This window comes from Sebastes fasciatus, chromosome 4 (assembly GCF_043250625.1).
Source record: "Sebastes fasciatus isolate fSebFas1 chromosome 4, fSebFas1.pri, whole genome shotgun sequence".
Lineage (NCBI taxonomy): Eukaryota > Metazoa > Chordata > Actinopteri > Perciformes > Sebastidae > Sebastes > Sebastes fasciatus.
In genome coordinates this window covers 7,242,638-7,270,430 of record NC_133798.1, presented here as the reverse complement: position 1 = coordinate 7,270,430, position 27,793 = coordinate 7,242,638, and the positions used below count along the sequence as shown (strand labels likewise).

The 27,793-nt window shown below is 40.9% G+C and overlaps 1 protein-coding gene across 1 annotated transcript in view; it reads right to left on the bottom strand.

Moving 5' to 3' along the window:
* The window catches only part of zfpm1 (zinc finger protein, FOG family member 1), a 122,376-nt gene that overhangs the window by 16,957 nt on the left and 77,626 nt on the right, over window positions 1-27,793 (bottom strand). Inside the window, exon 4 of the mRNA XM_074631729.1 lies at window positions 13,581-13,714. Coding sequence (XP_074487830.1) covers window positions 13,581-13,714 — 134 coding nt within the window. The remainder of the gene's footprint in view (window positions 1-13,580; window positions 13,715-27,793) is intronic.

The following is a 27,793-nucleotide window of genomic DNA, read 5'->3' as shown; positions in this document are numbered from 1 at the left end:
TTCCACACAGTGAGGCATACAACTTATTAATTAAACACTGGTACCGGATCGGTACTCGGTATCAGCCGATACCCAAAGCCCAGGTATCGCTATCGGTATCGGGACTGAAAAAGTCTGATCAGTGCATCCCTTTATAGAACCTTGATACGTGTTTTTCTTCTTCTTAGCCCTCTTGGCCCCCTTGGGAGCATAGGGCGTCCACCATGGATCTCCACCTCACTCTCTTCTGTGCAGTGGTCTTTGCTTCTTGCCAGGAGGTCCTGATCTTGTTTAACTGAACTTACGTGTTTGGTACTGAACAAAATGTGTCCAAAGAACAGAGTAAAGTTATATGAAAGTTGACACTGAATGTCTGGGCAGATTTTTATGCTTACATATTATGTGATTAGATATTTCTAACTTTAGAATGCAGTATATTTCATTAAGGTGAAGTTCCATATTTATCACTGATGCACTGAGCAGTATTTTGGTGAATGGAAAAAAAAATTGTATTCCCCAAACTAAGGCATCGGAAAAGTTCTTTTGGTATAGAAAGTCAGGTATCGTATTGCAACTAGTGTTGTCAAAAATATCAAAGTATTGATAGATATCGATTAGGGGTGTAAGAAAATATCGGAAATATTGAGATATTATGTTTTGTGATACTGTATCCATTTTTAACTAACATAGTTTGCATGCAAAGATTAACTCAGTCAATACTTTATTGCATTTGCAAAGAGATGATCTCAGTGTATGTGCCCTCTCAAAGTAGTGCTATGATGTTGGATGTTACCAGACAGTGATAAATGCAGATCCCACTGTTCTGATTGTATAAAAAGTCTAAATTTTTTCTTACTCAGATCTTATACATATGTCGGTGTGTTCTTTATACGATGACAGTTTTCCTAAAATTTGATTTAAAAAAATTGCAAATCTAAAATTGTATGCCCTCAATGTTGTGTCAATTTTTCCCCGTGGTATCGAAAATGGTATCAAATGTCGATATTTTTCAAGGTGTTGTGTCCAAGTTAGAAATTCCAATATCGTAACAACACTAATTGCAACAGTGTTGAAAATGTTCACACGATACCCAGACATGGAAATGTATTCATGTAGTATGTTTGTTTCCTCTAGAAAGAGTCTAAGGAGAAGATGAGCGCTGCCGGTGAGACTATAAGTGTCAGGACTGTATGAAGTGAGCAGTGACAGGTTGGAGAGGATGAAAAGGGAAAAAAAAGAAAGAGGGAGGACCAGAGGGATTGACCAGAATTGTCATGTTCCCGGCATTTCATAAAAACAACATGATCAAATAAATATACCTGTAGATCCAGCGTGACAAGGTACGACAAGACCTTGTCACCCTCTTTTCCTCTTGTCTCACCCTAACTATCCGCCCAGCCCTCCATCTATCAGTGGGATGTCAGGCCTCCCCGGCAGAGCTCCATCTTGGTTGAGAGCGCTGCCTTAAGCCCCATCAGCCGGAGGAGAGTCTTTGAGCTGCAGTCTAAGCCCCTCGCCCGGACCCTGGTCCCCTCATGAATATTAACCAGCCTCGAGCCCGGCTTTAATCTGCCTGATCCCCGCACTGCTGCCGCCGAGACGATAGCGAATCTAATTATTTGGTCTGATATTAACCCCCCCGCTCCCACACCCCCACCTTCACCACACATACACCATTCCCACCCCCAATGCCCTGTCCTCACTATAGCTGCTGTAACATTCACATATGTGTGTGTATGTGTTAGTGCAAACAGAACTGAACTCCAGAGCCACCTTCTTTTGCTGAAGTCAGTTCACATTTAAAACATTCATACACCATTCATACACACACGCACACACACACCTCTCTCCACCAACCCCCCTCCACCTCCAGCACAGCCTGCGACGCCCTCTCCTTATCAGGCCCAAAAACGCCCTCCTCAACACCGATAAAACTTGAATGCAAATGATGCCAGGCTGATTTCATTTCTTCATTTTCTTCCTCCATTCCCTCGTTCAGTATCAGAATGGCTCCTTGCTCGCCCTCGCCCTCTCTCTCTCTGGGGAGCCAAACAGTGGAGAGGGTGATGGTGATGATGATGATGATGATGGCGGCGATGGGGACGGGAAGCACAGAACTTTCCCTGAACTAACCCCAATGTTTAACCCCATCTCACATTGACTCGTTCTAAATATGCGCTTCAATTAAAGGGGAGGAAATAGAGAAAAAAATATACTGAGCCCCCCCATGCCCACCCTCCCCCAGCAGCACCACCACCACCACCACCACCCTTCCCTGCAGATGAGCAGATTAAGATTTCTCTGTACAGCTGTCAACGGCCACAGTTTTACTGCTACCACTGGGGAATAAGTATGTTTGTATATGCAAATCATTACCGGTACATCTAGCACATCTCTGTCTCAATAGTGTATACTGTTTCACATCGTCTAATAGGGTTTACACTACTCTGTAACGGTCTGAACAGGAGAGTCTCATGGTCATTAAATGTAAAACATACAAGTCAATAGTCCATGTTACTGCATGCTTACACTGCAGGAGGAGGGTCGGACTGGTACAACAGTTTGGCCTTCTATAAAAAAAAAACAGGCCTGGTCTGTATTTATAGTAGGGATGCACCGATACCGATACCGATTCAAATAGCTGGATCAGGTGTCGGTGACAATGGGGCCGATCTACTCAATTCAATTTTATGTTTATATACTGTATACATTATAAACTGGAATTTTAATCCCTGTTTAAGTTTTGAACAATTTGTTGTTGCACTGAAAAGGTTTACACTTGAATTATAATTCCTGTTAATTTTGAAGATTTTTTACCAATTTACTGGTGTACGATTTATTATTTTAATAATAAAGAGCAATTAAATTAATTTATATCTATGTATGTATTTATTAAAAAAATGTCGCTTTATAAAGTTAGAAAAAGCAATATTTAAGTCCAGCCTGATGTTGCCTTACACATAAAGAATGATCCAAGTCACTTCCACACAGTGAGGCATACAGCTGATTAATTAAACACTAGTATCGGATCGGTATTTGGTATCAATATCGGTATCGGGGCTAAAAATGTTGGATTGGTGCATCCCTACTTTATATATCACTTTTCTAATCTTAGTAAAGTGCTTTACAAAACAAGCCACCAGTGTATGAATTGTGGCAGATGCTACCAAGGTGCCACCTGTTTCACAGGAGCGATAAACATTCACACGCACACAAAGTAATTTGGGGTTCAGTATCTTGCCCAAGGACACTTTGACATGTAGACTGCAGGGGCCAGGGATCAAACCACTCTACCTCCTAGTGGGATTTAACAATACTATACTGTCTACGGGAAGCTTTTAAAATGAAAGGGAAGAACCCCCCCAAAAAAAAAAAACTGGTTGAAATGCTTGAATATCACCGCTATCAGGTCAGTGAGAGTCAACAGGTCAGTTTGAGTTTTGGAATGATGTTCGGCCAAAACAAGCAATGTGAAGCACCTTGGCCTTTGAGAAATTGTGGTGGGCATTTTCACCATTATCAGAAATAATAAGCATACAATGATTAATCAATTAAAATCAATTAATCATAAAAACAACGTATCAATTAACAAATAAACGGTTAATCCAAAACTCATTAAGATGAATCAATAATAGAAAACCCCTCCTCATCACTGGTGCAACATACTGTAGCTACACCTGTCAGGGAATACCAGTAGCAGCCAATAGGGTTTGATACATCCATGTCAAGTACTTGTCAAACCCTTCTAAGAGGCGTTATCTCCTAAAAGTAATGTCATATTTGTACAGCCAGTGAAAAACAGAACCAAAGCCTGGAGATTTTACAGTTCACGACACATTCCAAAATGGTGTATTTCTCCTCTAAAAATCCTCTCCTGCATTAAGCGTTTCAACCGTGTTGTGCTCCTCTAGCTGGGAATTTAATAAGCCACCCTGCTCCTCTGCTGACCTTTTCAACCATCGTTCATTCATTCACTCCTCTCACAAAATCATTCATTCAATCATCCAATTCACCCTCTTCCTCCCTTCTCCTCTTTCACCGGCTCTCCTGCATCGCCTCCTTCCTTTTATACACCTCTTTCTTTCTTTCTTAATCTCCAATTCTCTTCCTCTCCCCAACTCTCATTCCTACCCTTCTGTCTGCCCGCCCCTCCTTCCCCATCCTATCTCTCCCTCTTTTCTCTCTCTGTCTCTCGTTCTATCTCTCGGCTACAGGAAATGGTTTCTTTCCCAATCCAGGGGGTTGGAGGGGTGTACTCACTGTCCCAAACAAAGAGGTCACTGTGTGAATCCTCCAAAAATACAAAGAAGAAAAGGAAGGCAGATAAAAATCAGAAAACCTACTCTCATCCGCCTCTCTCATACAAACACACACATACACACACTTTACCTCCGTTGCACTCACGCAAAGCATTTCTCGAACATTCAACAGAGACACAAGATACTTTTTTTTTACACTGTATATTCCCCTCACGAGGTACAAACATCGTCAATACAGTACACGGCTATTGCTCAGCAGCGGAGTGAAAGCTTATTCCCTTGTGCTCATATCGACGCACACCTCGGAGAAGCAGAAAAAGGCGGAGAAAAAAAAAAAATCGAGGGAGCCAGGTTTGATGAGCTGCATGCAAATGACATGTAAAAATATAAAACTGCGATACTTAAAACGGGGGCCGAGATAAGAGATTTGAAAATGAGGCACTCTTGGAAAGCAGGCTCCTGAACTGCCGGAGATGAGGCTCAGAGATAGGGAGGATAGAGGTTTTCCCTCTCCTCTTCTCCTCTCTTACACCTCCTCCTCCTCCTCTTTCCTTCCTCCTCCACCCTGCAGAAGCCGGTGCAGATGACAGGGAGATGCAGATACCAGCCAGTCATTGCCACTGAGTGATGAACACCTCCTCCCTCTGTCTCGTTTAACCCTCCTCTTCCACGTTTGCCTCACCTCTCTTCCAGTTCTCTTTCTCTCATATTTCCTTTTGTCCCTCATGTTTTGTTTTAGTCGATGAACCTTTCCCGCCTTTCTCTTTGGCTCTCTTTTGTTCCTCTTCCTTCCTGGCCTGGCTGGCTGCATTTCTGTCTATCAGTATTTTATCTTATTTGGCGGTTTTCTCTCCCCTCTCTCCAATCATCCCTCCTCTCTCCCCTTTCTCAGGGTGATAGGCTCTTCCGTCAGGGCCAGGTTGACAGACTGAAAGACGGACAGCTACTGTCATGATGGGGGCAAGTCATACGACAGGTAGCCTATGTGGAGCACACTGATTCAATCACCACAGATAGAAGCTAGCTCTCTTCAAGGCCATGGTGCACAGGGTCAACATTTGGAGGCAAGGGGTGATGTGGATTTTGCCCAAACATGCTGCTAGAAGAGACTGAGTCCATGTTTGAAGTCCCAGTGAGATGGCAGTTACAGCATCCTTAGCTTCTGTAATGCGACGTGATACAGAATATGCAAGAGGGATGATTTCAAGAGGGACTGAATAAAATGGTTCAGGCGGTTGATTTGATAGAATTAACTGGTGAACAAGGAGTGCATGGACAACCACTGATTTGAAGCACTATCAGTTGTAGAGGACTGTTCACCTCCTAGTATTCATTTTGTGGTGGCAGAGAAGTTGGTGTCTTGTTCAGTTTGTTTCTTTCTAATGTCACTATTTGGGGTCAGTCACTCTTGCATTCATTCAATCAGGCAACAGTGACTGCTGAAGGACTACTGAGCTTATGAGTACAACCCTAACCAGCAGGCATTTTAACTTGTCATAGTAGTAAAAGCACAGCTGTTACCAATAACATGACCAATGTGGCTCTGTTCTATTCAAATATCCCAGTAAGCCAAGATGGTGTGACAATGAGCCAACTTACAAGTATGAACAAATGAAACTCTTTGAGGAAAGATAGTCCCAAAGTGGGCGCCATTATCCCCAAACTGAACGGTTATCAAGTCTTGCCAGTCTTTGACGACCAGCTTCTCACCCTGCCTTCTGACGGCTCAGATGACTATGATTTTATTGGGATGGTGTTATGCACAAGCAAAAACTTCAGATTAAAATGTCAAAAGTGCAAGAAAACAAGTGTCCCAAAAAGGGGGTGCAGTGTGTGGCACGGCCCATGGAGAACTGGATACAGCGTTGGAGGCTCCCGTTCATTCCTATGAAAGTTGTTCAGTGGCGCATGATGCCAAAATGGCTCGACCTCCGAGTGGAAAAATACCCGGATCTTTTGCCGATCTTCCTCATCCATCGGGCCCATAGAGCGGGCGCAGTAGCGTTTCCTTTAACTCCTCCTCCCAGCCCTCGCTCCAGCCTCGGTCTGGGTCTCATTCACATGAACAGAGGAAGGGAAATAACTCTGGATTCAGCTATTAGTGCATTTTACAACTTTTAGGACCTAATGATTTAAATAAGGGCTAATCATACTGGGAAGTTGATTTACCTCAAACAAAAATTATTTGCTGATTTACAGACGTCTCTTTCCCAATGTAAGTGGGGGGGGAAGAGTATTTTTGGGCCCAATGGCATCACGTGACGGACACGTAAGTTGTAGTTCCGCCATATGGCCACTACAAAAATTGGCATCAACAACCGGCGCTCTTCCTGAGGGCTTGGCATGGCCATGGCCACCACTTGCTACCCCTTGGCTCTGCCATGGTTGACTCTACCCACGTATCTCTCACTGGCACTATTAAATCAGAAGGTGGAAGACGAGGACGAAATTACTTAAATTGCAAACATACACTTTTAGCAAAGTAAACAAAGCTTTTGACAAATGATCTTCAAAAAACAAACCTCCGACCGTGGTTTGATATGATGGGAGAGGTGAGGTTACCCCAAATTAACTATGACTTTATTTTTGTATAAGCCTCAGGGTGCAGGTTTACTTATCAAAAATCGTTCAACATTTTACAGGAAGATAGGAGAGGTACTTTGATGTATAAATACTTAAAAACACGGGGACATTTCTTTATTATTTTCCCGAGTCTTTAAAGATAGAAACTCTTGCTCTCTAGTTCCTTTTTAAGAACGTTCCTTGCGTTTTGCGTTCTTCTGGGGGGCATCGCGGAAGGTGTCTCAACACTCGGCGTAATCATCGATTTGTCATCTTCTGAAGGAGCACCATTTTAATTAACATTCTAATTTGATGGGCGGAGGAGAGAGAGAAACAGAGGCAGAGAAACACTGTTGATGAGTCCAGATAAAAAAGATCAAAATCAGGATGTAAACAAACCGGCTCAGAGTCGACGCAAAAAAAAAAAATGAAGAAAAAGAAAACAGCTCCAGAGAGAATAAGGAGGAGACGGTGATCACCTTCACTCGTCCTTCCAGGGGAGTGAGGGAAGGAGACAGTGGAGAGTAGAGGAGGTAGAGGGGAGGAGAGATAGGGACTGAGAAGAGACTACCCAAAAAGTGTTTGAAAAGCCGTGGGTGGCGCGCCTTATCGCCCCAGTTCTCCTGGAGAGATTATTGGGGGATTAGTGCGAACGCTTGTTTCTAAAACATGATGAAAAGACGTTCGGCGCGTGATAACGCTTTGAACTCCCCTACTCTGCTCCTTCTAGGATCGTGCCTTCAGGCTGCCTTTCCACGAAAGACAGGATTGGGGTGGGGTGAGCAGCTGAAGGAGGGAGAACAATAGGGACAATGTTGTAAGAGGAGTTTCTCCTGTGGTACACTGTGGGGACTTCACTTTGGACATCTGTCCTTTGGGAAGATGCAACAGATGCAACAAACTCTAGCTGTATACGTACACTTCAGCCTCATCACTCTTTCACTTCATCTGAGCTGAAATTTCACAACAATCCTACAACTTTGGTCCAATCACATGCACTTGCACTATCAGTTAATTAAAGCAGGATCCAATCAGAAGGAGAGGAGATATAATATCAGATTTGTTATGTGCGATCCAATCAGAATAGCAGAAGTGGTGTGCTCACTCCTGGGTTGCCAGGGGAGGCTCGCCGAGGAGGACGTGGTTGTTCACTCAACCAAAAACAGTGAGGAATCAGCAGCCAGCTGATCAGTTGATCAGTAAACATTATTATACCCTGTTCTAAAGTCCAACAGCCATATCAGCCAGAATATATTTAAATAGATAAATGGTTTTACGCCTCTTTCTCAAGAGATGCAAATGGCAGGATTTCCATATGACACAGACCAGTTAACACGCCACCAATCTAATGAAGGAGATCTGTTGGAGGGAGAGCGAGGACTGGATCTCATTTGCCTCTCTTTGCCTCTCTCTCTGCTCCACCCTGATTTCTCAGAACTGACAAACTCACCCCCACCCATACGATAGCACACATCCATGCCAAGACAACATCAACGACATTTCATTTTATATTGTTTCAGATAAAAAAATATAGGGTAACACTTCATTTTACAGGTACGCAAATTCCATGGCAAGTAGCTGATAATTAGCAAGTAACGTATTTGAAATTTCTTTGAAATTACTGTCAAATAACCTCAATATTTACCTCAAAATTTAACAAAAATGACTACAACACTATTTAATCATTATACTTTGCTATTTCCCAATAAGCAATAATAAATAGCTGGTCATTTGTGTAATATATTTCCAGGAAAAGAATACAAAGTTGATTGATAGGCACGATTACAAACGCTTTACTTCCATGTCCGCTGGTAAACAGATAATAATTAGGAAGTAACTTCTTTGAAATTTCTTAATAAATACCCCAAAATGTTTAAACTACCTTCAATTTAATGGACTGCTCTGCAGAAGTTAGGAAGAAATTAGTTGGAAGTTAAGATGTAACAATTCAGTTACACGCCTGTTATGCAGAAGTTACATATAAGGGAAGCGGTTATGATCCACCCCCTGCTGCCCTGACGTTAATATTAGATATAAATGAGGTCATCTACTTACCAGTAAAAAGCGGACCTGGGAATAAAGCGTTTGCATCATGCCTATCAATTAACTTTATATTATTTTCCTGGAAATGTATTAAAGAAATTACCAGCAATTTATTACCTGTAATTTTGTATATATTTTAGGTAAATATTGGGGTAATTTCAAAGAAATGTCAAATATGTTACTTGCTAACTATCACCTACTTACCATGACATTTTTGGACCTGTAAAATTAAGTGTTACCAAAAATAGTAATTGCATTTAATATCTTATCCTTGTTTATGTGTTACTTGAGTGTGCACGCACATCCAAAATGTGTCGCAATGTAGTTGTGTTGCCGGTTAGGCCTCGTATCAAACTGATAGCTTATCTGTCCGGGCAAAATAAGAAGCAAATTTTGTTGAGAGAGAAGTTGAGAGAGAGAGGGCGATGCTGGAAGGGGCAGCAGAAACTGCAGAGGAGGTCATGCCAATCTCACCCAGAGATGGCGGGCAAGGCCTGGGGGCTTCACAGAGCCCAGTGAGGATGAGGACTGAGGAAGACAGGTGGTATAAGTAAGATAGAAGTGAGGAAAGATAGACAACTGAGAAAGATCTGGCGGGGGAAAAAAGCACATATATGGAGGTGAGCAGATGGTGAAGGCATGTCCAAAGCAGGGAGATGAACGATAGAGGGAATTCAACAAGGCACGTCCCATGTCCAGCCTAAAGACACATCTTTCTACTTAGATAAGATACAAATGTACATCACAAACTGTTACCCCTACATACTTTACATACGATATCTTGGAAATGAAAATGCACTGTCTGCACCACGATGAGTTTGCAAGTTTAAAAATGCTCCTTCAAGGGGATTCCAACCGGCTCTGTCAGACGGGTGTGTGTGGACGTACAGTTTTTTCTCCATGGCTAATGAATTGAAAACAGAAAAAATGACGTTGGGCTATGCTTTCTAGGGCTGGAACGATACACCTATCTCCTGATTCAATATTATCATGATACTTGGGTACCGATTCAATATGTATTGCGATTTTTAAGTATTGCGATTCTACAAGTATTGCGATTCGGTATTACGATTTATTGAGATTTTTGTTCACTTTTTTAACACTAGACCATGGGAAAAAGTTGAATCATACACTTCTAGGGACCTTTACTTTGGAAAATATCTAAATTAATCCAGTAAAATTTTTAGATTTTCAGTATGTATGTAGTTAGAGATGTCGTGAAGTCAAATATATCAGTCATTATTTATTATATTTTTTCCAGCAATGCAAAAATCAAAGAATTAAAGACATTTCCCTCACAAATTAGTGATATTTTATTTTTAATTTATAAGGGACATGTAATGTTTTATACTACTGGTGAATATAATCCAATCAATCTTATTTCTATATATGTATTTTGTATATACAGTTCACTTTGTTAACACCTTATTTTGAAAACTGGACGTAGTCACACGTGTATACTTCCTCTAACTTCTCCAAGGTGGTCTCTAGCTCTCCCGTCAGCTCCGTTCTCTTTATCCATCCATGGTCAGCTCCATCGGGGCCGTTTGATTGCATTTAACATAAATGTCAGTATATGGGTGCTCTACAGTTGTAGCGTCGGCCCATTTCACCACGGAGATGAGATGAGTTACCGTGATACAATAACGTTTCCTGTCCATGACAGAGTTAGTGCGCCGCTTTAGCCGTGATGTCTAGCTCTGCTTTTCCTGTCAATGTTGTGAAACCCAAAGTGTTTCCATACTTTACTGGATGTGTAGTGTTTACCACTTTGGATTTAACATGTGAGGATGCAGGTCGTATCCACGCAGACCCTCCAACCTTTTTTTACTTTCTCGTTTCGGCTAGCTGAGGTTTGTTTTGGTTGACGGATAAGGAACAGATATGATGTCACGTTACTCAGACTACAACAATAAAAGCGATAACTTCCTTTCACCTCTGTTGGTTCATTACAATTTACTCAGGCATAGTAACAGTCACAATGTTACTGGCACTGGGAATGAATTCTCTGAGGTCTTACCTATCCATAGAGACCAAGATCATGCATATAGACCTGGTAGTTGTTGAGCTATTCTTGATTTAATTTGGGTATGTCTGTCTAGACGAACCACACCTTTCAGCACCCTGGGGCTTAAGAGGTTAAATACTTATCTTGTATCTAAATAAAAAGGTATGTAAACTGAGTTTGTCCTTTACATCCACTGTTTTTGGAATAAATCTCTTCAAATAACTAATCGAGGAATGCAGTGTGATGGCTCGGGCTTTAGCGGCGCAGCAGGAGCAGATTTCTCCTCTCCAACACACTGAGGAGGATAGCCCTGACCCCTGCTGACCCACGAGGGAGGGATGGAGGGATGGATGGAGGAGGGGGAGGATGTGGAGTGACAGGGGGAGAAACACAGGAGGAATGTGAGATTACGGCCACTATCTCCAGCAGATACTGAAGGTCCGTCTCCTCACTTCTTCAGTCCACAGATAGGAGAGGAGGGGGGCAGAAAATGAGGAAGAAGAGAGAAAATGGGCATTAAGAGTCAGAACGAGATGCTTTCCATATGAATGCAAAGCCCTCAAAAGAGCAGAGACTGACTTTACAGTTTAGAGGAGGAATAGGACGGTATGGGCAGCGGAAGGGAGGGGAAGAACAAAAGGTGATGGGTGAGTGAGAGTGTGTGTGTGTGTGTGTGTGTGTGTGTGTGTGTGTGTGTGTGTTCGTGCACACACACACATGCACAGACATCTATCTGTACACTCAGAACCTCACTGATAATAAACGAAATCTTAGAAATGAGAGCCTATCAAGCAGGAATCAATCACTGGGGTTTGTTGTCCAGGAGGATGGCGCCATGTGGAGATAAAAGACAGGCGGACGTCTGGGGAGGGCTGGGAGGAGAGGAGAGGAGAGGTCGGGAGGGGAGAGGAGAGGAGAGGAGAGGAGAGGAGAGGAGCAAAGAGGAGCAAAGAGGAGAGGATGGGAGGAGAGGACGGGAGGGGAGAAGAGAGGAGAAAAGAAGAGAAGACGGGTGGGAGAGGACAGGAAGGAAGAGGACAGGAGGAGAGGAGAGGAGATGGTACTGATGGGGAAAGGCTTGAGTGTGTGGTATAAACTCCATCTGGCTTTATTTGAACTGGGTGGACCTTTTTGTGAACTGGTTTAAACCCGTGCGGACCGGTTAAATTGGGCTCAGCTGAACTAAAATTTATTGAGCAACATTTGGCGCCAAAAAACTTAAAACAACTTCAGATAAGACAAGCAAACCAGGTACAGCAAGGTAGAGCAATTGCAAAATAAAAATAGGTAGGAATGATGGTGGGCATGATTGGCCCGGCATGTGTGTGTGTGTGTGTTCAATTGAATTGAATGTGTGTGTTTGTCTGAATTCGTGCACCATGCCAGGAAGCCTCTCCCAGCATCAGTATCATATGATTAGATGGACTTGCACATGATGCACAAACCCAGCCTCTGATAGGGCTCCATCCGGTCCCACACACTGTTCCCAAACAACAAACACACACACAGCTGTTTTCATTTCCAACTGCTGTCACACACACATACGTGATAAGGTGTTTATTCATTGTCTCTCTTTGCTACCCGACCATCCGACCTCTGACCTTTGACCTTTCCAATTGAAATCTCTTCAGTTAGTTGGAGGTCTCACCTCAGCCCGCTGCAGTTAAACAACAACATACTCTCACCCCAATGTTACAATATACAATATGCGTATTATAAGATTGGTGTGTCTTACTTTAGGGCTGCATGTAAAGATTTATAAATAATAAATTATACGTATTTTCACTGTCAAATAATGATGATTTAAATGAGAATGTCAGTCAAATTAACTGCCAAAAGAAAATCTAGTTTTCGTTTTTTTAACAATTTAGAAGAGTCAAAAATAGGGCTACAATTAACAATAATTTTCATTATCAAATCAAACTATTTTTTTAGCAGTCAAATTTTATTTAGTCTATAAAATGTAAGAAAAATGTGAAAATGCAAATGAATTCCCAAAGATTACGTCTCCCGTTTGCTTGTTTTGTCAACCAACAGCCCAAACATAAAGATATTCAATATACAATGATGGTGAAGCTGCAACAAATGCTGTTTTTTAGCATTACAATTCTGATCAATTTATCTTCTTATCAAGAAAACTAATCAATTAATCAACACATAGTTTCAACATTATTCTAGTGTGTAGTGTAAACACTAACTGACAGCCTTAATCTGTTTTAAAATACTGCTTAATACGAACTTTCAATTGCTTGATAGTTACTGTATGTCAAATATTGCTCATGGAATTTAGAAAATATAGACAAACATCATGCATGGTCACCCTAGTCATTGTGCACTGTGTGCTGTCATCAATTCATAATGCAGAATAACATAAATTCACTATGCTTTAGAATATCCGTAATCTTCAGTGGTTTACATGTAACACTTGACAAGGCCACCAAAAACAGAGAAACATCTCAAAATTCAGAAATTCAACAACAACTTGTAGCCTAATTAGTGTAACTGAATTTGATTGGACAAAAATGTACTTTAAATTTAGGATCAGAATTCAAACCTTCTCATTTTTTTTTTTTACAATGGGTATTTCATCATGCTTACGATGATGTTACTTTAGAATGATGTCATTTCAATTTAAGAGCTCCTCTATAATAAAATAATTAATAAACAGTTACAATATCTCACTCTCAGTAACGGTGGTTACTGGACAGTGATCGCATCAGAGCTCTTACCTTCGTCTCCTGATCATCTGTGCTGCCCTCTGATTGGAGGATTCCTGCGTAGGGGCCCCACGTCGTGTCTGGATGGAGGTCCCTGCTAGCCACCACCCTGCTGTCACCGCCTTCTTCACTTAACTCCAGGTCATCTAGAGGAAGGAAAGAAGAGAGGAGCGGTTAACATCTGATATAACAGCTGATATAAGCCGACTGTACGTTGGACACGTGGTAATTAGGGGTGTAAGAAAATATCGGAAATATCGAATATCGGGATATTATGTTTTGTGATACTGTATCGATTCTTAAAAACACTGTATTGATTTTTAATTGATAGTTTACATGCAAAGATTAACTCAGTCAATACTTTATTTATGTTGCAGAGATGTTCCATCTCAAAGTAGAGCTATGATGCTGTTGGATGTTACAGCGACTGTGATAAATGTAAATGCAGATCCCAATGTTCTGATTGCATGAAAAAGTTAACTTTTTTTCACTCAGATATTATGCATATGGTGGTGTGTTCTTTATACTGACAGTTTTTCTAAAATTAGATTTTAAATAAATCGCAATATATGGTCTTGCTTACAGTATCGCAATATATCACAATATATTGAATCGTAACCCCTGTATCGTGATACATATCGTATCACCAGATTTTTTTCAATACTCGGCCCTAATGTCAATGTACCAAAGTGATACTGACCTTACCATTAAAAACTAGTATTATCCAGGCAGTGCCATCAATGACAAATATGACTATTTAAAAAAATATATCAACATTTGTAAGCATTTCACACATCACATCATTTTAAATTTATATTTCATATACAGTCTGAACTCACTTTTACCAATAACATTTTACCAGTAAAGCTTTTAAGAAGATTTTAGATGTTTTGGCATTTTGGGAATTGCTTATGGCATCAACATACTGATTAATAGATACTAAGTATTGGTAGAAACTATGGTATGGTATGGCCTTCAAAACCACTAATGGTTGAAACATGACCCGTAGCATTTAGCAGAGATCACATTGGCTGAAAAGGCAGAACAAAATAAAACAATAGCAAAAGCAGCATGTGGCTTGAACTTGACCTGAACCCTTGCAGCAGTTACTGTCAACAGCTCAACAGCAGGGGGAGTTTTTGATACAAGCTGAGCACTTTCTGTCCTGGCCGGTTCAAACAGGGGAAACTTCTTGTGTACTTCCTCAAATTGATAACTGTAGAAGGGTGGCAGTGAGGCTGTGGTTTGAGCCTGCTGCAGCCCAGATAGAGCCAGTTAGCTGGGAGGCATGGAGGACTGATCCATCTATTTAAAAACTTAAGACAGCTCTGAGTGCAGTAGGAGCAGCAGGCTGTAGTCGAGAGAACTTTTTGCACATCTGAGGATAAATGAACAAGTTCGAGCAACAGTGGGAGTCTTTCTCGTTATGACCGTCCACCTCTCTGTCTGATCAAAACGCATTCAAAATCAGCCTCCCCTTCTCTCCTCTCCTCTCCTCCCGTCCCCCCCTCCCCTCCCCTTCTCATCTCGCCCATGGTTCAGGCGACTGTTTCGGGGGGTCGGTCTAAAGTGGCGGGCCTGATAAGAGTGTTTGTCTAACACTCTCCATGTCAAAACACTCATCTATCTTCTCTGTATCTATCCCCACCAGAGAACAACGGACAGACGCTGATAAAATGGCTTTCCCACAGCCGGTGGGGGGGTTGGAGGAGGTGGTGGTGGTGGTGGTAGTGGAAGGGAGGCGGGGGAGGTGTTGGGGTTATGGAGGGGAGGAGGGAGCAGGAAGGAGTGTGGTTTGAGGGAAGAAAGTAGGAGGGACGCAAGGCAGTGAGAAGTCAACATTAATTTAATAAAAGGAGTCCTTAAAGGCAAATAGCGGTTGAAAATATTGTTTCGCTGTTGTGGCAAAGTCACACAGGAAGTGGTATGTTTCCCTTAACTCACAGCTCAAGGTTGCCATGACGCTCTGCAACAATATAATGAATTACACACAGGCCACAGAGTGATCAAATTTTACAGAACTAGACGACCTGATAGTATCTGTTTTATTACAATCAACACTGATGCAACCAAGTCTGTGCTCTCAGAAAAAAATGACTTTATGTGCTTCATTAAAGCTGCAGTAGGAAGAATATTTTTGGCATCATTGAACAACAAAAAAACATAACCTTTCAGCATATTGTAATTGAAGTGTTCTGAGAGATATAACTAGACTTTTTTCTGTTTTCAGGCTTTAAAACATTCTAGGCCGTGACGGGAGACTTTGACCAATCACAGGTCATTTCAGAGAGAGAGAGCGTTCCTATTGGCTGTGCTCCGGCTGGTGGGCGGTGCTTGGTATTTCCTCAACAGAACACATCATTTTTTTTCAGATTACCTGTCTCATGCACTACTGTCAGGAAATAGTGAACGTTTTATAAAAATATATATATTTTTTTTAAATCATATTAGCTCTATTTCAACCCACTGCAGCTTTAAGTGCTATCACTTGTATCACTTTTTTTAAACAGGTACCGGCACACTTTGTTTACCAGCCATGTCACACTGTAACCAGCCCTACTTTTTCATTCTCTTGCCCCGGTGCACATGAGAGCGTGACACTGATGCCAGACGCAACAAGAGCTGACCTGACCTGCTGTGGTTGGGTCAGGTTGGGCTGAATTTTTTATCGAATGACTCAGGTTTTGAGTGGAGCTCGATTTCACAAATATTTTTGAAGACAGTTTGTTAGAATACACCAAATTAAAGAGGATATATCGGAGTTGTTGGGGTCTGGCCTCCCGACACATGATGGTTGTCAAATTCTGTTGGGGTTTGGACACAAATGTTCCAGGTTCGGGTTGTTCCAGGTTTAAAGTCGGGTCAGTGTCAGATTTCTGTCCCAGGTCAAGCACTAACCCAAACATGACTCCTCAGACAGTCTAACCTGCTGGCTACAGAGTCTGAAGTCCAGCATCTGTCCAGCCAGTATCCTATCTCCTGTCCCATGGGGCCTCTGACCCTCTTTATCTCAGCACTCCATCAATGTCCAGTCTGCCTCTGTGCCATTGGCCAATCTTCACCACATGGTACTCTTATCAGGCTGACCAGCTCAATTGACCCTCATTGTGAAACGGTACAAGGATTTGACCTCAGTGAGCCAACACAGATATTAACTTATAAACAAGCCCAACACAAACATTAGTTTGTCAGATATTAAGGCTAAACATATGTCATCCGATTCCTTTCATGGCCTGTTGCATCATATTCATTCATGTAAGCATGCCTATAGGTAAATCAAACATGTAATTTGCTGTTATGACAGGCTTGATGCCAACTTAAATATCCAAATGTGTTCATGGAGTCATCTGAGGTACACTGTACATAGATGGGCCTAACATTAAAACCCACTGCTGCAAGAGAAGCTGAACTCTTGATTCAATTTAAAACACACATTATTTAACAAGTTGAAGTGCATTTCTTTGGTGTTGGTAAAATCAAATGTTTATAAGGTGTTATGTAAGGTCTATTGCTTGTCCTGTTGATCTATCAGTTAACTAGGCAACTGTTGTTCCCTTTGCTAAAGCAAATGGAGGAAAATAATAGATAAACATGACACAAAACCATCTGAGAAATACTGTGCGGAAGAATTTTGGATTCAACGCCATAGAAAGAAAAATGGTGGATAAAGGCGAGGCTGTCTGCTGACTTTGTAAAAATGTGCCTGTCTGCCAACTGTAACGTTACCATAACAGCAAATCTGAAGCCACCTGTTAGCTATATGTGAGTCAGTACAGGCACCCCAAATGAACGGAACTACGTCATTTCTACAGCATATAGTTTAGGATTAGGCTATATGGGTTAAAGTCGACTTAATTTGAAGAAATTAAATGTAATTTGTTTTAACTTGATTTCAATATCAGTTTGTGGGTTCAACCCAAGCCTCCAGGAAGAACGCCGGACTTCGAAGCAAATTTTCGTAGCAGCCAAACGGTAGAATTACAACTTCCGTGTCCGTCACGTAATGCCATTGGGCCCAAAAATACTTTTTCCTATAGACTTAGATTGGGAAAGAGACGTCTGTAGATTAGCGAATCATTTTTTTTTTGGAGGTAAATGAACTTCCCAGTAAAACACTCTAATAGCCCTTATTTAAATCATTAGGTCCTAAAAGTTGTAAAACGCACTAAAAGCCGAATCCAGAGTTATTCATCCGTTCATGTGAATGAGACCCAGACCGAGGGCTTGATTTGATCAGCGCTGCCTAGTTTGACCGTTTGATCGGTGTTTGAGAGTGATTGACAGCTGGCTCTCATAGACGGCAGCTGGACGGCAGACTCCAGATCAGCTCTGATTGGTTGTTTTCCTCCGGTCTGTGAAATCTTGCAGATGCCGTTATGAGCACCGGAGGACACCAGAGGAACACGATTGTTTTACCTGTCTCATGCACTACTGTCAGGATATAGTGACCGTTTTATAAACATAACTTTTTTTTTAAATCATATTTGCTCCATTTCTCCCCACTGCAGCTTTAAGTAAACACATTTAAAGGGTAATTAAATCATGACGATCGGGGAAGATGCCCCAGGGAGTGATTCTCACGAAACCCTCAAGAGTCATTTTAATCTACCCAAACTTGGTATTTCTGCATAACATTAACTTTATTTTCAAATTTTGATATTGCTCTTACTTTAACTGCACCATAAATTACATAAATATTACATAACACACATGGGGGGGAGGGGAGATCATTGTCTTACCCCGGTCTACCATATATGTAATTGCAAATGCAAATGATGGAGTTTAACTGGTTAATTAGAGGCAGCATCAATGACTGTAGATCAAGTAGTTGTTTAATAAAGCACTATACCTTTTCATATTGGTGGAGAGAGAAAGTGCTATCTTTGCACCTCCACTAATGAGCGCTGCTTGCTAATCCCAGCAGGTTATAAACTGTGTTCACTGGGGTAACATGATGCCTCCAACAATCCTAATCCCTGTTAATTACCTTCTGCCCACCACAGACCTGCATAATAACCCAGCGCTCCTTATCAATATGGCTGCATTGGCTGCTACTACCCTCACTGCTCTGTATGATACTATCCCCATCGCTGTTATACACTGTACTGTACTGTGCACACACACACACACACACACACACACACCCCTCTTTCCGTCAGTGCTAGATGACCCATTCCCAAAAACACAAGGTTGGATGTCAATATCAACCAGCTCCAGAGCATCCACACTGCCTCGTTCATTTAGCTCTGATACACACAGTACACCTGACAATTTCTCTCTCTCAAACACACACAGGTCCACAAGATGGCTCGTTGACACTGAGCAGCCAAGCACACACTGTGTGTACACCCCGTCACCAGCTACACCCACATACACACAAAGGCTTATCAATACGGACGCTTCAGCAGCCACTGGGGCGTCCAGGCCTCTTTGACGAGCCAACACAATAAAACAATCAGTCCGCCATTAATGAAATGACTAACGCAATTAACTGATGTGTGTGTGTGTGTGTGTGTGTGTGTTTGAGGAGGGGGGGGGGGGGGAGAGTTACAGAGCTAAAGGTGTCAGACAGCCGTTAGCTGAGACCAGAGCAGTGTTGATTATATTGTTCCAGGACATTTGGATCAGTACAATTCCACTGCCATTACCAACTGTTCTGTTGTTTAATTAGTGAGTTCTGCCCGTGAAAAAAAAAAAAAAAGCAAAATTATTATGTTTTACAGATTAAATCCATTATTGGAGACTTACTTTATTAATGAGTGATATATGTATAGTATATAAGAAAAAAAAAAACTGATAAAAAAATGGAACTATCTATTGCAGACATCACTGATGTTAAAGTGGGAGAAAATTGAACAGGGACATATCATGCTCAGTTTCAGGTTAATACTTGTATTTTTGGGTTTCTACTAGAACATGTGTACATGCTTTATTGTTTAAAAAAACACTTTATTTTACTACTCGTTTTTTAGCGCCTGTCTCTTTAAGACCCCCTCCTGAAAAAGCCCAGTCTGAAAAAGAAATGGTGCACCTTTACAAAGGTAGTCAAGCCGTGGGAGGTATATTCTAATGAGCCTGCATGTGACATAGGAACGGGAGCCAGATCTGAATGGTTTGTTGAATCACATGTTTTCTGATCTAGACAGCCCACAAAAAACTGACTGGGTTGTCTTATTTCACAGTTTAGGGGTTGGTAGGCACTCCAGATACCCAATGTATGTGCACAAGCACTGAAAAAAGGAGTTTTTCATGATATGTCCCCTTTAAGAGGAACAGTAAGTTCCAATCTCGACCGGCTTTACTGTCTTTCAGAGGCTGTATCAGCAGTATTCAGTTTCAGAGCTATAGTGAAGGTACAGATATTATATGAAACTAGAAAGCCGAAGGAATCCAAAAAAACAAGTCATGCTAGCTTGTCGGGAAGGAGGCTCAGTTACGCTCCGAAGTTAGGCTAAATTTTGGCAAAGAAAAACCGGCACGGCCATTTTCAAAGGGGTCCATCGACCTCTGACCTCAATAGTGAAGCCATCATCAAGGCTTAATGCTTAAATAAAGGATTTATTTTTACCAACAAAAACAATTTATTAAAGGGGACATTTACATGAAATACTCACTTTTTCAGTGCTTGTGCACATACATTTGGGTATCTGGAGTTCCTATCAACCCTCCAACTATGAATAAGACAAATCAGTAAATTTTTTGTGGGATGTCTAGATCAGAAAACATGTGATTCAACAAGCTATTCAGATCTGGCTCCCCTTCCTATGTCACATGCAGGCTCATTAGAATATACCGGCCACGGCTTGAGAACTACCTTTGTAAAGGTGCACCATATTATTCTCACAAGCCAATCAGATCAGACTGGACTTTTTCAGGAGCAGGTCTTAAAGAGACAGGCGCTAAAACGGAGCGTTTCAGACAGAGAGTGAATACATGTATATTCAGACAGACAGGAGGAGGAAAGTAAAGTATTTTTTTAACATTAATACATTTAAAGATGTTCTAGTAGAAACCCAAAATACAAGTATGGACCTGAGAATGAGCATGATATGTCCCCTTTTAGATGTCTACTTAACATGTAGCCCTACTGGACATAATATGAAGGCCTAAAGTGTTCATCTATACTTAATCAGGTAGATTAATTGTTGCGTTTTCAGATGATCAGCTCCAGGTGTAGTCATTTAGAAGGAAAATTAATTAAACCTGCAGGTGAGCTGTTATCTTAACTGATATATCATATTATGCTTAAATGGTGGAAACTGTCCACAACTTTGGGAAGAATCTAAAACAGTACCCTTACCCAGATTCGTTCTGGCTCCAACTCTGGGCTTGTTCTGAAGGTGGCAGTGCTTATCAAGACAATTCAGAAGTGTCCTTCTTATTTTGGAAACAATGGTTTGTCAACATTCGTGATTGATTGTATTAAAAGTAATATTTCTAGGAGGTAGCTTGGGTCCACTTTCATTTTCTGTTCTTAAACCGACTTACAGTATCATCTCATGTTGTTATACTTACTAACCATATGGGAATGGCTAAATCTAGTTCTATCCTGTACATTACAAAAGATAAAGTATAATCTACTGGAAGTGCTGTGAAGAAGAGAAATAGGAGAACATAGAATTGAATCTTGAATTTAGCAAAGATGTTTTGTTTTTTTGATTGGCCAAAGTCTCCCGTCACAGACTAGATTTTTTTAAAGTCTGAAAACAGAGCCATGAGGAGGAGCAGAAGTCTAGTTTTCTCTCAGAACACTTGAATTACAATATGCTGAAACGTTATTATTGGAATCTTTGCCCAATGATGCCAAAAATATACTGCCTACTGCAGCTTTAAGTGAGGCAAAATGATGGGTATTTTGTATGAACACTGAAACCCGCCATTGCTTTGTGAAAAAGAATCCTAGTAAATGATGGAAATAGATTACTTTCAAAACGTCTTTGCAGACTTTACAAAGGTTTGCGGATACCTGATACAGGGTATGGTTTAGAATACATATATCATAAAAGCAAAAATAATGACTGGAAAATAAAATTTAAAAAAATCCACTTAAAGCTGTTTTAATCAATATTTTTAATACTGACATTGAATCAAATTACTATGTGTACTGTAATGTGAAAGGGGCTGCTCATTGTGACGAACCAACCCACCAAAACTAAGTGACATCACCGTTTTCCAATTGAGCGCCGCTCATTCCAAACCAGTGACATGAGCACAGAGGGGGGAAAAAAGAAATATAGAAATCTCTCATGTAAAACGACCAAAAGTGCTTTTACTTTGGTAGAAGTTAGTGTGTTGTCTCCCATCACTCATAGCAAAAATAGGTGTTCATGCATGGCCTTTAAGGGCACAGATTATTAATTTCAGAACAATTTAAGGAAACGTCATAACACAAATGATCAAAAATGGTACCTTTGATACCTGTCTGGCCCTGTAATATTGAGTATATGTGTATATATAGTATATAGTAGCTCTTAAATTACGGAAGCAATTGTGAGCAAAAGCTGTAGTTTTATACTCCTTCCAATATATAAGATGTATATTTGGCAGATAAAATTTAATTTGACATCATGTGTAAACACAGAACCCCATATTTTCTAACATTAAAAGAACTCCAGTATTTCTCCTGTGTTCCCCGTGAGGACTAGAGAGAGAGTGGCAACTGGAGGCGTTGGGATTTGTCATTCAGCAGAGGTTAAACCCCACCTATTAGTGTGGGGTCGGAGTAGCACGCAGATAAAGATTTCCTGTTGTGTGGTGTCAAAAAATCAATAGCTCCGCCGCGATGTGCTCATTTGATATCAACAATAGTCTTTTTAAAAATCAATTAGGCCGGATAGAGGAGAACATCAGTGTTGGGTTACACCTTTCTGTTTTTTCCCCTTTATTCCTAAGTGATATCCAAACCAGGCAGGCTGTTTAAGGCTGCTTGCTCCTATTGGATGACCAGGTACATGATATATGCAAGGTTTTTGCATACAGTATGTGACTCCTTGCTCACCAAGCTCAGTTTGCCGACACAATGTTAGACTTTAGTTCTAAGAATGACACACACAAAGTTTACAGTCTGACTCCAAAAACGAAAAATGGGAGCGTTCCTATTGGCTGTGCTCCGGCTTGTGGGCGGTGCTTGGTATTTCCTCAACAGATCTCAACATGGCTGCCGGGTCACAAACTTTCTAATTTTACAGCTAAACAGTACACTACAAGATGATTCTGAAAACATTTGAGGAGAGAAATAGTCATTACAGTAACAGAATATTGATTCATATTTGATCAGCGCTGCCTAGTTTGACCGTTTGGTCGGAGTTCGGGAGTGATTGACAGCCGGCTCTCATAGACAGCAGCTGGACGGCAGACTCCAGATCAGCTCTGATTGGACCATGATTTTTTTCCAGATTACCTACCTCAACCACTACTGTCAAGACGTTTTGTAAAAATACGTTTTTTTTTAATCATATTTGCTCCATTTCTACCCACTGCAGCTTTAAGACCTCATAACACTAAACAATTAATTTGGTGCTGTAATGGCTAATTTTTAGTTTCACAACTTTGATTATCAGTGTTCAATAAGAAATGGATCAATTATGTTTCCTTTAGGGATGTCCTGAATACCATTTTTTGGGCTTAGAGCTTCGTTGAGAAATATTCTAATTTATTCGAGGCTTCGCGTAACAGCGTGGCGCGGCAGGCTGACATGTTATTCTGTCTGCATCTCCCCCGTTTCAGTGCCGCTGGCACACTACTGTACACACACGCACCTCTACACACAACAAACAGCGATATCCATCTGAGAATAACTAATAATTAATGTTGAAAATGAATAATGCTGTGGGAGTATTCCTTATTTCATGGGCTATTTTTGGATTTATACATTATCATTAAATACTTTTGTTAATAAAATAAAAAAAAAATGAATAAAACGAAGCATTCAGGTCGGCCCTAGTTTCATTATTTTCATAAAGCCCTTGAAAAGTCTCAAATTTGCATTCACGAGTCCTACCCAGTTTTTCGCATTAATGACAACTCACATCATTTATAATGCTGGCTGATAAAAGGCCTCAATCTAACAACAACCGAGACCTGATTGCGCCTCCTTTTCTCTTTCTCGTCTCTCTCCATGATCTTCCATGCAGCACCCCTGGGTCCCTGGAGTCCGGCAGGCTCGGCTCAGCGGCAGATAGACATTTCTGGGATAGGCATCTACTGCTCAGGACCACGCAATCATTTCCATTTTACCCTCTGTTGCACAGGCAAGATAAGACACCTGCGTAGCCCTGCTAATCAGATGAGCTTCAACAGAACTTTATCATTGACATTTACCACTGTTTACCCAACTAATTTCTCTTAACTGCACTGCTGAACTTTTATCTACAAAATACATACTCCAGCAGAAAAGAGCAAGAAGCAAACATGCAAATTCACAAATATGCGAAGAAAGATAAAATGAGGGCGAGAAAACTAAAAGCATTTTTTCCTGTTCAGAGGACGAAGGGGGTGAAAACTGAACAAGTGACAGGGCTACTGTTGATGAGATGAGCTCCCGTCCCCCCTCACTGAAGACAACAAATGCAACGAATGCTGACATTCACATGCAAAATCTTCATTTTGGAGTTCAATCACCTGACCGCCGCTGGGGAGTTTCATTTATTGCTGATAAAAAAAAATGTGCCTCTGTATGAATGTGTGTGAGAAAGTGAGTCCGGCGTTATCCAACCAGTCACAAGACAGATGGAGGGAAACTGTGTGCACCCAACAAACTGTTTTAAAATGATGTAAACCACTTCCATCAGTCAGTGTTAGAACTGGTCTGTCTGTCGGTTCTAAATGTGCCACGCTCTAATACAATATGCACAGGGTCATGACATCTGTTGAGCATTGTCTCAAGAGGATACACCCATTGCATGTTAAATGGGTGCTGGACGTCTGGTAGTGTGGTTAACCACAGGGGCCCTCAGCAGCCCATTAGTGCCACTTTGTGTGCAATGTGTACATTTTAGGTAAAACCTTCTTCAAGACCGGGTCTAAAGACTAGGTAATGAAGCACAACCCGCTGTTACCCCGAGACCCGTGGGATCACAGGCAATCCCGACCGACCTTACTGTCTTTGAGAGGCTGTAACAGGTTCAGTTTTAGAGCTATAGAGTGAAAATATAAAATCTGTGTAACAAATGGTATCAACCCAAAAATTGCTGCAACAACTTATGAGACATAATAGAGCATGGGGATGGCCATCATACACTTCTATCATAATGTTCTAACCTTCATACACTCTCACAATGTATTTTTACTCATTAATTAATATTTATTTCTAGACTAGAAGAACTTGACACACAGTGCTGAGCAGCATTTCAAATTAATCTTCAGATTCCCAGCTTTCAGATGATGTACACCACTTCTCTGTGACATCTGTTGACCTGCTATCTCCCCCTAAAGACCCCCTGTACCCCCCTAAAAAAGACAAAAAAGGGTCTATTGTGAGTCTAAGAGGGTTAAGGCCCTTATCATGTTCCCCTCCCAAATTAGTGGTATTTTATTTTTAATTTATAAAAGGGACATGTAATGTTTTATACTTCTGGTGAATATAATCCAATCAATCTTATTTCCATAGATGTATTTTGTATATACAGTTCCCTTTATTAACATCCTAAAAATTTTCTACTTTCTCGTTTCGTTTCGCGGCAGCCGGCTGGTTTGTTTTGGTTGACGGATACGGAACGAATATGACGTCAAGTTACTCAGACTACAACAATAAAAGCGGTAACTTCCTTCTACCTCTGCTTAGACTAAAATTAAGTAAATATATAGATTCTGGCATTAAAAAATATATTTCAAAACTGTAAAAAAAAAAATTGCGATGAATTGTTTTTTTTCCAACCCCTAATAATTAAGGTTGACTTGAAAAAGTCTGGATCTAAACAAACACATTCAGTTTCAAAGCAAAACAACAGTGACTGGAGAGTCATGACTCGAGGAGAATGAATCATTCTGATGTGAAACTGTACGTCTGGGAGAAAAAGAAAATCTAAGTGCATGAGTGTGCGCACCTCAATGAGTGTATGTGTGTGTGTGTGTGTGAGAGCAAAGCTGCTCCCTTATTCACACTCCCACCTCCATCTCTCCCAGCCTTCCCTCTCTCCTCTGCTGTAGCCTGTCACAAATTGAAAGTGGAGACCTTCCAGAAACTATCCCTGATAATCACACATAAATTAATTAGAAAATGTTTCTTGACATTCTCTACGCACAGACGGGGAGATGAAAAAAGACTGAGGCAAAGCCACAAAATTAATTGTACGGTATGTGACTCCGATAATTAATTCAATCATTAATTCATGTCTGCTTTAACAACTCCTTCTGGCTCCCGCGAAAAAAAAAGGACATTTCAATCAGGCCGGTATCGGCAGCGCGGGCCGGGGAAGGAGACATGGAAAAGTTAAAGAGTGATAGGCTTGCTCGACACACTCAGGGTCATTTAGAGGTTCATCAATTAAACAGACAAGAGCAAGAAGAGAGCAGGGAGTGAAGCGAACAAACAGAGGGAACATGAGAAGGGCTGTAAAACACTGAGATTCTATTTCTTCTAACTCTGTGTCCATATCTAGAAAGAGTACACAAATACGGTTCACTAAAGCATCTTCCTGTACTACTAATCTGTTTAATGGTAACAAGTGAAGGGAATAAGAAGAAGGCTCTGACGAGGAAACTGATTGTATGATTCAGCTTCTTTCATGTCTATTCCGTCTTACACACCGGGGTTTGTATTCCCTGATGCTGAATTCCATAAAGTAGACCAAAGGCTGCTGTTCTGAATAATTGTCTTGTTTCTTAATTTTATTTTTATTTGGAAAAGGCCCTATCACAGTGTATACAAACCTTTACAGATATTTGTAGCTAACACCCTTTTCCTGTTTTTATATGCATGTACAGTATATGCATATGCACAGAAAGAGGCATGCGGATGCCACAGTATTTGTGGGTCATAACTCAGTCCTTACTTTCTAAAGTGTTTGGCCGTGTATACCCTTCCACATAAGATTTAACACATCTACACATCAATATTAATTTGCCACATGTATACAGCCTACATGCCCATGCATACTTCTCCATTAGACTGTCAGCAGTTACATTAAGCTTTCTTACATATGCTATATGTATGCCTATCTCACACTCTATTAAAGATGTAACTATATACATTAGAACCACATTTCTCTCTCAGTATTCTCAGCAAGAAGAGGAAAGGAAGAAAAAAAGAAAAAACATCAGTGTAGTCATACACACTCTGCTCTTATTGGGGTTATAAATTCAATCCATCTATTCCATCTGGTAAAATTTTGCCTTTTTGGATCCTCAGAGTACGTCAACTTTTCCATTTTAAATATTAAAAAAAATATTCCATACCAATGATCCAGTGTAGGAAATGTTTCTGTTTGCAAATTCCCCCCCAAACCTCCTCAGACAGCCCTATTCCTGCTTCTTTTTCCACATTTTTCTTTAATGTACAAGGGGTTTTTATTTTCTGAATAATTTTCAAAACATTGCAATAAAATGAAGTCCTGTTTTTTTTTTCCTACAAACCTGCTGTAAACCAATATAGTTCCTACCTATAGTCAGTTTGTAATGCTGAAAGGTTCATTTAGAATCAAAGTTCCAGGATGGACAAAGTGGAAAAAGAAAAACCCATGTGAATTATTATTATTATTAAATTACGGAGCATGCATAGAGTTGATTTTATAGCCAAAATGATATGAGCACATGTAGTGTTCTCGTGCTGCCATAGACATAGAAACTACTGTAAGACTTGGGGAAAACAAGAGATTGTTGTCTAATAAAGGAAGGAAACTGGTGAGGTAGAGATACTGTAGAGGACACAGAGAGAAAGAGACAGAACATGATAAGAAAGAGATATGAGGATGGGGAAAATGAGCAGAAAGTAGGAGACACGAGTGTGTTCATGTGCTAGTTATGTCTCTGTCCTTACTAATGGATCTATTTGTGGCCCGGTCTTTGGAGTCTGTTTTTCTAATTCAGTACACTTTTTATCAAATTCAGAGAATATGTCCTCACGGTTCTGCCTTTGCGTTCATACACAGCCCCGGCTCTGTGAATGGGAAACAAACACACTGTCTCGGACCGAGCCACTAGGGCAGAACCCAGTGTTATTTTTTACATTACATCCTAATATATGTCATTAAGGCAGCAGGGGATGTGTGGTATTCAACAGGAACGCA